The sequence below is a fragment of the Gossypium raimondii genome, chromosome 10 (assembly GCF_025698545.1).
Source record: "Gossypium raimondii isolate GPD5lz chromosome 10, ASM2569854v1, whole genome shotgun sequence".
In the NCBI taxonomy this organism is placed as follows: Eukaryota; Viridiplantae; Streptophyta; class Magnoliopsida; order Malvales; family Malvaceae; genus Gossypium; species Gossypium raimondii.
In genome coordinates, this window is record NC_068574.1 from 9,201,615 (window position 1) to 9,215,648 (window position 14,034).

At 29.8% G+C, this 14,034-nt stretch overlaps 1 protein-coding gene across 6 annotated transcripts; it reads right to left on the reverse strand.

Moving 5' to 3' along the window:
* Positions 1-1,456: 1,456 nt before the first annotated feature.
* On the reverse strand, positions 1,457-8,268 carry LOC105777465 (formamidopyrimidine-DNA glycosylase). Of its 6 annotated transcripts, none has more exons than XM_052622606.1 (11): positions 7,887-8,263; positions 7,678-7,729; positions 7,160-7,217; positions 5,882-5,950; positions 5,668-5,793; positions 3,947-3,997; positions 2,865-2,942; positions 2,678-2,777; positions 2,522-2,608; positions 2,174-2,208; positions 1,457-2,101 (listed from the first exon to the last, which is right to left on the reverse strand). In XM_052622606.1, the coding sequence occupies exons 1-11, from the start codon at positions 8,113-8,115 to the stop codon at positions 1,661-1,663; spliced, it is 1,326 nt and encodes a 441-aa protein (XP_052478566.1). In that variant the 5' UTR covers positions 8,116-8,263; the 3' UTR covers positions 1,457-1,660. The 6 variants fall into 6 exon arrangements, 4 of the variants coding, with proteins under 4 accessions (XP_052478566.1, XP_012456208.1, XP_012456207.1 ...); XM_052622605.1 differs by having other exon boundaries at positions 1,922-2,101; positions 2,522-2,624; positions 2,707-2,777; positions 7,887-8,266; XM_012600754.2 differs by lacking the exon at positions 2,522-2,608 and having other exon boundaries at positions 7,887-8,262.
* Between the last annotated feature and the right edge of the window lie 5,766 nt (positions 8,269-14,034).

Consider the following 14,034-nt stretch of genomic DNA (forward strand, 5'->3'; position numbering starts at 1 on the left):
TTTATCATAGTGCCCAAGTCATCATCATCTAACAGTTGCATCTCACAGAATTTCAACGGATATGTAGAGATTGGAAACTTGTAAAATAATCTGGACGTCACCCTTCCACAACGAATAACTATATTCACATTGATCTTCCTTTTCATTTCTATCAGCTTCACATTTTTTTTGAATCACAATCCTACTCTTTGCCGACCTTGAAATACACAACCAACATCACCTTCTACAATTTCACCATAAAAAAGAACGTACACCAAAAACGCCTCGTTATTCATCTTCAACAGAATTTTAGAACTCTCCTACTAAACACAACAATTTCACCATTCTATATATGTTACAAAACCAAGTGGTGAAGCCATAAAGAATGTAAAATATCAAATTTTAAATTTTTATATTAAAAAAACACATTTTTTTAAAAAATTACACTTATAATAAAGTGATTATTTTTTAAAATTTTAAATATAATTTAAAAAACTTTTGAATAAACAAATATTATAAAACATTTAAAATATTATAAAATAAATAATAAACAAATTAAAAATACGTTTGAATAAAAAATATTATAAAACATTTAAAATATTATAAAATGAATAATAAACAATTTAAAAAACAAATTTTCAAAAAAAAATAGAAAAAGGAAAAAAGGTAGAAGAGGCGGCCCTAAATTATTTGACTCCACCAGAAAAAGGAAAATTTGTTTAAGCTGCCCCCATTTTTTCAAAAATCGTTATAAAATACCATCCATAATTAACACCTTTGGGTTTTATTTTTTTATCAAATAATTCATTATTAGTTACAATTATGTACATTTATATTATAGAAATAGGCTTAATACTTGCCACTTTCGTCAGTCATTCACAATTATACATACAAGAGAAAATGCTAAAATGGGATCTTACTTTTTGATAACTAGACTTGGGAGTTTGGAGTAGTATGTATATTGGTCAACGGCTCTGAGGGTCAAAGGACAAAAAAGTCCACGCATTGCGAAGTTTATTTATTTGTTTTTCCGAATCCAAGTTACACCATTTCCTCCATTTCCATCCTGAAAAACCATATATTTTAACTCCAACATCACTATTTATCCTAAAACTGAGAAAATAAAATTTAATGACTTGAGGACAAGCTTAGCTTTAGTTCAACTTTAAAACAGAGTTGCACCCAAGTCCCAGCGTATGCGTGGATGCTGGAAAGGATTAAATAAGTCCATGCATCCACTTCACTTTTTGCGTTGGACCAACGCCAAAAATTAATTACAACTTTGCAACCACAGCAATCAACCTCAACACAATCTCTTCCTATTCTTGGAGGTTTATGATTTCATTTGCTTGCATTCCAAACTTCCATACCCAACATCTTAAATAATGCTCACTTCAAAGCCAAGGAATCAAAATAAGTGATCCGGACTTGCAGCTATCAGTCTATGCATAGGTTGTTTAGAGCTTCAAACTTCAAATAACTTAAAACACACTGAAAATTTTCAAAATACCCTGCAACAAACAGCTGCAGTACAAGGTAGCCGCCGATTCAGAATTTAAGCCAAGTGTGATCTAATAACAAGGTTGAACAAGCAATACTAGTTACAAGAACATGACACCGCCCTTCCATTCTTACAAAACTTGGGCAGACATCTGGAGACGTTAAATGATTCATCAGCTACCTACTTTGCTCTCTTAGGCTTCTTACCATCTTGACTACTCACTGCTCGCTTGGATGTCTTCACAGTCTTCGCTTGTTTGTTACTAGTATTAGTTTTAACCTTCCTACCTTTCTCTGTCGGATCTTCATCATCCTCTTCACTGCTAACATCATTGTTACCACCACTGTCATCATCATCATCATCATCGCTCTCTTTGGCTTTTCTTTTCATAGGGGGCTTTTTACCACGACCTCTAGGGTTTCCCCCCTTCTTAGGCTTGGTAATTTTAGTGCTTTCCTCTTCCTCATTCGTAGGTTCATCACCAACGCCATCTTCATCACCATCATTATCCTCAGCCTCATCACCTCCTTTTTTCTTTGAAGCCTGCTTTCTAGGTTTACCTGCTGCTTTTGTAGCTACTGTTCCACTCAATTTCTGCAAGTCCGGTACATATGCGGATGTCTGTACCAGAAAGTGAACAGTTAAACAAGGCACTTGATCGACCAACATAAATCATATTTTAGAATGACCTACCCTGCCACCAGCATTGATAAAATCAATTTTCTTCCCTGTTATTGAAAGGAAGCTCATTATTTTCTAGGGAAAAAAAAGGGCTAATAAACATGAATGGCAATATTCATAACTGGATATCAATCAGTAAACAGCCACATTGTTTAATGGATGAAAATAAAACTAGGAAGCACCATATCTTCCAACATAATCAACATACAATAAAGAAATACAACACAATGAGCAGTTTTACATGCATGTTGTGCACACATAAGAGCTGACACATGCATTTAGAAGGAAAGTATCAATTTATCACAATGAAAGGAGATGGGAGATAATGCTAGAAGACACATATAGGTTCAGGAGCCAGACCGTCAACAAAAGCCTTGCCAGGCTTCTTTTCGCGAGAATGAAATATCCAATTACTAGGGAACTGACTACTATCTGCCCCAACTTCAACTGCTTTTTCAATAACCTGTAAAAACAATTTTTTCAACATGATTATCAGTTTCATGAGAGGTATCTTACCCTTAATTTTTCCAGACTTTTTGCCCCACCGAAAATGAAACAACCAATCACAAGGAAAACGGTTGCAGTCAGCATCAACTTCAACAGCATACTGAATGACCTACAAATATTTTCCTCTATATTTTCCATGAAGAACGCACAATTATAACATAAAATATTACCAACTACAAGATGGGTCAACTCTTACCTCCTTGATGCAATTGTGTAAAGTTGCACAGTTTTCTTTGGACAGGCTGGAACAAATCTGCAGAGGATGAATTCTTGCCTGCCACATAGAAAATTCTATGATAAACTTGTAACAGCTATATAAATACTTTGAGTCCAAATAGCTGCCCATTCAAGAAATATATTTTATATTTCTCATCACATATTAGTAAAACCAAACTTCACTCTGGAGGGGATTGATTTTGGGAGGCTAGTGACCACCTTACCAAACAGCCACACTCAACTCATCTTGTCAACCTCTCTATTAAAAGCCCTTCAAATGAGTAAAGTTGCTGTTTGTCAAAGGAGAATACACTTCCTTCAATCCCACCCCCCCCCCCCAAAAAAAAAAAAAAAAACTAATAAAACTAACACACACACACCCAACAAAAAAAAACCTCTTCCACCCCAAAAACTAAAACTCCAATATAGTTGGTCCCATTGATTGTCTTATTTGTATTGCTCTCTGGTTCGTTGCCCAAATACATGAGCAATCATTCTCTTAAATATACTTCGTACATATTTTGATAAAATTGTCAAGACTGAGAAGAAAAAGAGTGAAACATATAGCATGCTTGATAACTATTTTTGAATTCCCGACATTCTAAAACTTATGCTCAGTCATCAAGATGCATCAAGACAATGTTGTGTATTCAACAGAAAATGTCTCGTAGTATTAAACCAGTGATAAACATGACATTGTATGAGGTCAGTCTTCTGTAATCAATGAATCTAAATTCAATATTTTCTATTTCTCTAAAACTTTTCAAACTAAATAAGAGATTGAACGAGCTATCTTGAAATGCAACTTTAAGATCATTACTTGCATTCTCTCAAACTATGTCAAGGACAAAGCAATATATATATGGTAACCTCAACCTCAAGTGGAAGCTCTATTTTTCAGTGCAACAAATATTGAAAAATTTTCATTTGGATTATAATATCAAAACTAAGCATTAGAAATGTGCCATATCTGGATTATCTAAGATCCTATATCATGGGTCTATCTTAAACATCATCTTAAATATGCATCAATCAATCTTGTATGTAAAAAGGTGCACTCACTTGGTATAGCACTTCATCTGCAATCCAATTGCCAATTCCTGAGATATAACTCTGCAAAAGTTAACAAAGACAATTAAAACTTTTTACTTTTAATCAGAGAAATAGAGAATTAGAAACAACAGTAGCACATCAAAGTAGATACCGTATCTAGAATAATTGGAATTTTTTTCCTTTACTTTTCTAAAAGAAAAGCTAGCTAAAGAACCAAAAGGCATAAGCCTATCAGGTAGACTTGTCTAGAATCTTCCATCATTCTCGTTTTCCTTCTCTCTTTTTTCTTCATCAAAGAGAACCATGATCTCATTCGAAATGAATGGGAGAAGGCAAAAGCAGGCTGCTGTGTAAGAAAAAATTGGTTCATACTAAAGCTGGTTTCAAGTTTCAACCCTCTATCTTCCTTCTTATCTCTAAAACAATTTCACGTTCTTGTTTTGCATTTTTTTTTCTTCCTCATCCTCTCTGTATCTTTCCAGACCAATAACTTCCTCAATTCCTCTTATACTTCACGTTTAGGTCAATATATGGATTGGGTTGTTTTAACTTGATGTTCATATAACCCAGCAATCATCCATTGTCTATGCTATTCACTTTCTTCATTGTCAAGTCAGAACTGCCATCGCCATAGAAGATTCATATTCTGCACCTGAATCCATGTATAGGGGGCATCTTACAAATTTAATTTCCCAGGGGAGGGGGTGCAAACAAAAAAAAAACTATGAAGGGCAGAGAGGGTTACGACAGTTGTTTCACGACCTTAAAATGCAATCATAATTGAAATAGAATGTGCCTGCCAACTGAGTTGGTAAAGCTCAGTCATCAAGGTGGTGGATTAAGGGAAAGGGAAACTTGCACCCTTTCGGGGCAGCTCAGCCATTAATAAAATATCAAGGATGAACTTTGCCTTCCTACATTTTCCCAATAAAACACCAGACCTACAAAATACTTCAATGCTACAGTGAGGATGATTCAACTGGATGGAAGTCTCATTCATGCTAGGTTAATAACACATCAAAACAGGAGCACAACAAAAAGCTACTGATAAGAGGAAACAAAAGAAAAATCAAGTAACTTTAAATATATTTGCTAGCTACATGGAACAAAAAAGGCTTCAGTCATTCAATAAAGGATATGAATCAGACATGTACTGCAGAAAAGCAACTTAAGTACACTGCATCCACCTAAACAGAGTCTAATGTCATTAATTATGTTGAAGCAAATTGCTCCATGTCCTAGTCCTGCCCTTACAATATGCTGATCTCCAAGAACAAGCTTTGAGAATCACCAAAATCAAGTAATGGAGACAGTATTCCAGCTTGAGTCATGAACCGAAAATGAAACTGAGAAAGTTACATGCATATAATTTCATATTGCATGCAGCAACCTGATTTCATTCTTACAAGGAATTACTGAGGGAGGAAATGGGACAACTGGAAGGAAAAAGAAAAAAAAAATCACAAGAATAAAGATAATGCCTAATACATCTAGGCAATTCGCTAATAGCAAATGAAAAAAAAAAATCAAAATAAGAACTAGTAAGCAGGATAAACACAAAAGCTACCATTTCACATAATCTCTCAACAGCTTAACCAAGAAGAAAAGCTACTAGATACAAATATGAGGTTAAGTAGGAAAAGAAACAATAAAAGAACTGAAGGCTAATACAAGGCTATAGACATAAAATCATCATGACAACAAAAAAAGAAAAACCATTGAGTTTTAACCTGATCAAGCAATAGAGCTTTAATGCCAATCTTCTTCTTGCTCAAGGAGTCAGTAAATTCATTAATCGTCATAGGCTCAAACAGTGCATCAGGACCAAGCTCAGATATTGGAGGCACAGATGTAGGCTGCACCAACCAAATCATTTCAAGATATAAACCAAACATGAAAAACTGTAGGAACTCAACAAACTAAATAAATTAGAAATTGAAATACATCTTTGAGCAAGCGGACTCTAGCAAATCGCCTCTTATCAGTGAAAGATAGCTCCAAACCATCATCTAGCTGCAAAAGAGCATAAAAATCAATTTTGTCAAGGGCACAAGGCAGTAAAACCCTTAAAATGCCTCAAGACCAAGGCATAAAAAATGCTTTCGCACATGGAGTAAATAACAATATTTATATATGTATTGATTTTGTACGAATCTCTCTAAAAATCAGGTCTAATTTATTTACAAACTTGCAAATTTTTTGTAGGTCAATATGCATGATCTCCTTATGGTCCATATCTGTTGTTGAATACTCAAATATTGAGAAATAGCGATTTTGATACTATCCATTTCTTACTAGTGAAGGTACATCAAATGAAAAAATAAAAGGAATTAAAGAAAAGTGAAAACAGGCAAGCTTTTTTTAACACTTATCACCTTACAAAAAAGAAGTATCTAGGCGCCAAGGCATGTGCCTGATCAAATGAACCTCAACTGAATGGATCTAAGGCGCTTTTCTTGTCTGGTGCTTGCGGGCCTAGATGCAAGCATGCACACCTACGCACATGCCTTGACAATACTGATTCCGATCAGGGTAAATCCCCATGAATATAGCCTCAATAATTTCACTAAGAAACAGAAGAACTTATTGCTAATTCTAAGTGCTTAATGGGATTATTAGACAAACATATCAAACAAGATGAAAATCACTTAAAATGATACATTTTAGTTTTTTTCTCTTCGTTAACTGCAGACAATGGCCTTTGAGTGCCCAATACAAAAGATCACATAATAAAATCAACCAATGACCCATTAATGACCATTTTTACTGGGAAACCAACTGCACCAAATGACCATAAACCTGCTTCAGAATTTGTATTTTCCTTCATATCTACTCGTCCAAGTTCATCCGGTCTTGAAAAGCTATTGGAAGTTCAAAATAAGAATATAGAAAGAATCTAATACAGGTCTTGTGAACATCATGAAAAAAAAATGAAATAGGAGAGCATTAAAATGATTAGAAACCAATACATTTGTCACTTAAGAAATATATAGAGAAGCTTCACCTTTGAAGAGACATATAGAATTCAACAATTATATGCTATGTTAAATTAAGTGCCAAGGTTAATGCAAAGAAGATGTCATATGAAAACAAACTACAAAAAAAAAACTATTAAAATTTTAAAGATTGCAAATGTTGAATGACGATATTCAAGGATAACTTAAAGAAAAGATAATCCACAGAACATATTGGATTACCAGGGGAAAGAGCAATGGTTCTTACTTCAACAAAGAACTTTGAATATTTGGAAGGCCATTCATCATTGTCTTTTACAGCAGACCTGTATGTATTAAAGATGTTAAGATTACTACCATAATGTTCCTAACCAAACATCAATTATAACAATATGAGCTAAAATCCCTTTCGACTTAACAAATTAAACATCTCTCTGATGCAATATCTTCAATAGCTCATGAAATCTTCTTAATCAATGTAGACGCTATTTAGTTGTCACTATTGGTGCTTCCAATTAATTATTAATTAAGTAAAACCAAAATGGAAGGGGGAAAAAAGAAGAAGAAGATAAAATGTAACATCTTTCTAAAAAATAATAATAATCAGTTCAAGTAAAAGTCAAAATCTTACATTTTGTTATTTATAATAGAAATTCCCAAACTTTAATAATTTAAAATGTCTTCCAGTTTTTTATGCAAGCACAGGTCTTGCATTTTGCTTCCGAGACAACCAAAACATAATAGAAGTAAAAATACTTCATACTGAGAACCAGAAAAGAACATCACCTCTTATATTTTGTAACAGCAACGCCTTTTATATAAATAGCACCGGCCATGCCTGAAATCCGCTCAACCAACATTTGGTTAAAACAAAATAATAATAATAATAATAATAATAATAATAATAATAATAATAATAATAATAATAATCTTAAAGAAAATGAGCAGAAAATAGAAAAAAAAACGAATTTCTAGGGCTTTTAAGGGAAGCGTACCGAACTGGAAAGAGGGAAAAGGAGGGGAATCAAGGTGGAGCCAGAGGTTCTTGCCCTTCCGGTGAGCAGAGACGATGGTCTTGCCTAAGAGAGCGGACTCGAAGTCCAAGGAGGAGACTCCTTCGATGACTTTAGAGTCATTGGCTATAATCGCTCTCTTGATCTTCTTCCCCAAGCAGTTCTCTTCTATCGCTCTTCTTGCTGCCTCTACCTCTGGAAGCTCCGGCATTGCTTCGCTAGGGTTTTACCACCTTTCGCGCGCTTTTTCTTGGTCTTTGAGACTTCTGACAGAGGAAGTGTGAAAGATTTTCCTCTTCTGTGGATTAAATTTTAATTTGTTTTAGTCATTAAATTCGTTTGGTACGAAAGGACAGCAATAATTCTTAATGAATTTGTTTGGAAGTTGTAGTTTGTTTATAAGTAAAAGTTTTACAAAAAATATTTTTATATATTTTATGTTTTGTTTTATTAAAACAGTTTGTTCAATGACAAATATGACTTGTAACTAAAATAAACTCTCCTTTAAAAAGAGTAAGGTATTTTTCGAAAAAAATCTATAAATAATTTTATTTTTATATAAAAATTAACTTAAGTCAAGTTTAATATTATTATATTAATAATAATTTTTATTTTATTTTTAAAATATTAAAAATATTAAAAGTACATATTTAATTATTTATATTTAGTCATATAATAAATTATTAATATAATAATATAATTTATTATTTTAATAAATTATTTAATATTTCAATTTTATTTTAACAATAAATTTTTAAAATAAGAATTTTAAATAATACTATTCACATATTATTGAAAATATTCAATATTCAATATTTTAATAATAAATATTTATTACAATTATAAATATATTAATAATAAATGTTTTATAGTATAAAGGTTAAAATATGTCATAAGTCCATGTACACTTCACAGATTTGCAATTTAGTTTTTGTACTTTTATTTTTAAGAATTTAGTCCCTTTATATTTCAAATTTGAAAATCAAGTTCAATTGTTGACATCGTTAAATTTTTTGTCAATTGATGTCATATTTTAAATAAAAATACTCACTTCAGTAGTCATGTAATTAAAAATGACATTGTAATGAATCAATTTAACATAATATTTTTAATATATGCAAAAATAATGTAAAATATAAAATTATAGATAAAAATAAATTCAATTAAACAATGAAAAAACCTCAAATGTAAGTTTGTTTCATTGAAACAACTTTTATAAAATATTTTAAGAAATCTACCAAACAATGAAAATATTTTACATGGATTCAACCAAACACCGGAAAATATTAGTTTTTCGGAAAAGTAAATCATTTTCATAAATCATTTTCAATGAAACAAACGGAGCCTTGGTGAAATTTGTTAATTCATTTGTTTGTTTGGTTTACATCCATCTATTAAATAATTTATTAAAATAAAAATTACACCAATCATTTCAAAGCTTTTTATTGAATAGATATCCAATCGATTTTAATCCGATTCAAATAATCATGGTCGGGATGTAATTTTAAATTCAGTTTTGTTAGAATTAATATTTCATTCGGATTCACTTTTCTACAAATAATAAAAATATATTTTTGATGGAAATTGAAGGCTAATTTAATATTATTTTAAAATTTTTATTTAAGATTTAGGTAATTAATATTATTGTCAAAATATACTTTTAAAAATAAAATACTCATTTTAGATATGATTTTGTAAAGTAAAAAATATGTATTTAAATGATAATCAAATCATATGTATTTAATAGAATAAGATCCATATATTACATTTACTACAAGTAGAGCATCTCCATTCTTTTATCTATTTTTACATTTTTATTTTAAAAGATAATTAAATAATTTATTTCTTTATACAGGTTAAATTTAATGGACATATTTTTTTCAAATATTAGTTTATTTAACTAATCATTTATCTAAAACATAATAATATGTAAAAATTTCTAAAATATGAAAAGATAATAAACTTAAAAAGCTTTAAAAATCATTTGTGTTGCAATTTTATTTTCACATATTATATATTTTTCAATATTCCTTTAAGAAATCTTAAGTAATTTTTATAATTTATTAATTAAAATTTTTCAACAGATGCTTGGGTTAGCAAAAAATTTAATTTAGAAAAATATTATAAATAATTTATATATTATTTCTTTTAAAATTATATGAAAATTATATTAAAATATTAAAAATTAATCTGTAAATTAAAAATTTTATCTTTTTATATATAAATTAAAAGATACTTTTTCCTATGGAATTTGTTATGAAAAATTAACAATTAGATTAAAAGTTACTTAAAGTTAATATATAAAACTTATATAATTGTTAACTATTATATCCTGAATAATTAAAATTGTAATGATAACTTTTTTAAAAAATTAATGATAATAAATTATTTATCTATATAAATGTCATGCCAACCATGATAATTTGATAAATTTAAAATTGATAAATAAATTATACATCAACAAAATATTTAAAAATGTAATCTATTTTAAAAATAAAAAAATTATTTAAAAATAATTTATTGTAACTCATTATTAATGTTAATACATGAAGAGTGTCAATTGAACACAGACTATCAATACATCAAATCATACAAGTTACGTAGTTTGTCACTTATTTAGGATTAAGGTAAGTCACACTATAAAAATCACAAGTGAATAAGGTTCCGTTTGTTTCACTGAAAATAGTTCCCAAAAATGATTTCTAGATAAGTAAATATTTATTTTGAATATTATTTGGATGAGTAAGTTGAAAATGATTTAATTATGATAAAAATCAAGTAAGGACCAAATTGTAAAATTTGTAAAATTTGAATTCTTAGGGTTTGAGTAGTGAAATTTGAAACATTGATGAAGTAACTAAACTATATAATTATGAAATATGAAAATTTGGAAAGTTGAGCATAAAATAGTAAAGTTTGAAACTATAGGGGTTAAATTGTAAATATTTCAAAACTTGAGTTTTAGGACTAATTTACATTATTTGAGAATTTACAATTTTGGAAAATAGAATATGAAAGTTTAACTGTTCAAAAATCAAGGACTTATTTTTAGAAATTTGACAATTTTAGTTGTAAGGACTAAATTATAAAATCTATAAATTTTAGAAAACGGACTGTTTTGCAAAACTGCATACAAAATGAGGTTTAGGATTGAACTGTAGAACAAGAAAAATTGCTTTTGAGGAATTAAATTGTAGAATAGTAAAAATTTGGATTTCAGGAACTAAATTGTAAAAATATATAAAATTATAATATAAGAGACTGTTTTCTTCGACGGTAAAGAGAGCTTCCCCTTTATTGCTCTGAAAGCTTCCCTTTTTTGTTTCTTCGATAGTGAACAAAGCCATATCAATTTATAAAATATCTTACGAAAAAAGATTTGGTAAGACATTCTCCTTAAAAAAGCCTTGATTTTACCCTTTTTTTGGAGAATGATTTCATTTGATAACTCATTTTCCACTAAACAAACACTGTAAAACAATGAAAATATTTTACGGAAAATATTTTGCATGCAAACAAACGGACCCTAAATTCATAACAAATCTAGGATCTATTCTACTTGGGTTTTATCCGATGAATTGTCAGTGCAGTCAGTCACATCTATATATTTATCTTCTGGAAGTTATCCACTTTAATACCCAAGACGATGTATCTCCCAATCCGAACTTGATAAATGTCTTCTCGCACTACAATCCGATCATGTAATGCCTCTTGATATTAGTTAAACATTAAATAACTAGTGAGTTAATATTTGCTTCCATTTTTCTTTATGTGCAAAAATTGTTGAGACAATATACAAAAGACTATAATAGTGATGAAATTTTATTAAACTGATGTGTTCGAAAAATTACAATTATATAAATATAATCACTACATTGAGGGTATTAGATCCCAATAGGATTGTCACTAAGCATTGAATAAGTTTATTTGAATAACTTTAAAAAAGCTTTTGTCTTCTGTCCAATGCAATAAGGATAAGCAGGGAAATTGGTGTTTGATGATGAAGCCGACTGACCTGCCTGATTAACTTAAGCTAGCTTGTGAGCTGGTTTGTTGATGATGATTTTCCGTGTCCATTGTAACTTTGAGCTTTAACTTTTCAAGAGAATAAATGAAAGATAAAAATTGTCCCACCAAGTGTGCCAAAAATTTATACATGCAAATTGCGAGCTGAAAGTTTACTTTAAATTTTGATTCCAAATTTTACTGATAACTTCAAAAAGAAAATTACAATCTCTGGAAATTTCTTAAATACGAAGAAACTCCTTTGATTCTTCTCTTTGATGAAGTTTCGATTTAAAGGTCGTCTATGAAACACCCCTAACCCGTATCTGTCGCCGGATTAAGGTTATGAGGCATTACCGGACATAACACAACTCAGAAAAAACGTTCATTAGAATTCAAGAATTCAAACAATTCACATGCTATTAGTTTAACTCAAAATATACCTGAACTTAACTACTCATTTATTCATATACACATGTTCGGCCAGCCATTAAAATTATAATACTTTAAATACTAATCCCAAAAATTTTCATTTTAACATTACTATCTTTACCCGAACGTATAAGTAAATAGTTTATAAATTTCAAATTTACTTTAACTATATATAATATATTATTTAAGAGCTTTAAAAGAAACATAAACCGACAATGCAATTTACATGTCAACTATACTCATACTCATAATTAATTTAATACCAAATTATAAAAGATTTTCAATTTCATATAATCCAATATACATATGCAAATTACTAATTTATTTCATAACATTTTGTTAATATAAACACCTTTTCATGAACTAAATTTGACAACCATTTCATCTAAAACATGCTAAACCTTTTACCTATATGCCATAACCGAATTCATATAATACCAAATTCAAAACATATTACATGTATATGACATATTTGACTAATACCAACTTATTTATTATAACCCACACACATTCAAACTAAATGTCATTCAACCTTATGTACATTCGGCCAAATAACTAACTCCATAGCCGAATCAACAAATTCAAAAACAAGACATATGCATCACATATATTTATATATCATAAGCTTAAACCAAAATCAAATATGCCTAAGTATAAGCTTGGTTTTAAACCATTAGTACAAAACATATGAATTGAAAACAAACTCAACCGCAAGGAAATAAACCACTTTCGCATGGCTATTAATTACAGATACAAAATTTTATAATACAATATTCAAAATATCATCCAGCCTATACATGCCATAAGTTGAGTTCAAACATTTAAATACCGAAACAGTAGATAGAGTGATGAACTTTGCTGACAATCCTCGAGCTTGAAGTTTGATTTAAAAGTCTATAAAAGAGAGAAACGTAAACACACCAAGTAAACTTATAAAGCTTAGTAAGTCTTTAGCATAACAAAAATATATAAGAATCATATAATTCCTTAAGTAAATTTATTAAAACCGTAAGTACCACATATAATTATTATCTAAACATTTATTAACCTTAGAACATTTTCATTACATCTAATAAACATTATATAAACTTTTGAATTTAAACTACTGTATCATAAGGCCGAATATTTAATTGACAAATACATATATATGCCTATCAATATCACTTTTATATACAATCAATCAATATACTTACCTCAACATCAAATAGGATATATCATAATACATACCTGTTTATTTAAATTTTTTTTACAATCCATTTGATATTACATTGACAATAAACATAAATTTTCTAAACACATATATTGAACAGATTCACCGGCACGTAGCCTGCTAGGCTTGAAGCTTGATTCAATACACCGGCATTAAACCTGCTAGACGTAAGGTCTGAAATATTTCACCGGCGTTAAGCCTGCTAGACGTAAAGTCTGAAATATTTCACCGGCATTAAGCCTGCTAGACGTAAAGTCTGAAAATCTCAGATACAAATATGATCTTTCGTATAATTTTTTATGATTACCTAAGTCTTACTCAATAACTGTATCTTCGTAAAAAATTAATTATATTAAATTCTTAATAGCAAACACACATTCAAACATATATGTACAATTCACAACTTTAACTTCAGCTCAAGGAATTTGTAACTAATATTCGAACCATATATGTATATAAAATTCATACATTAAATTCAATTCA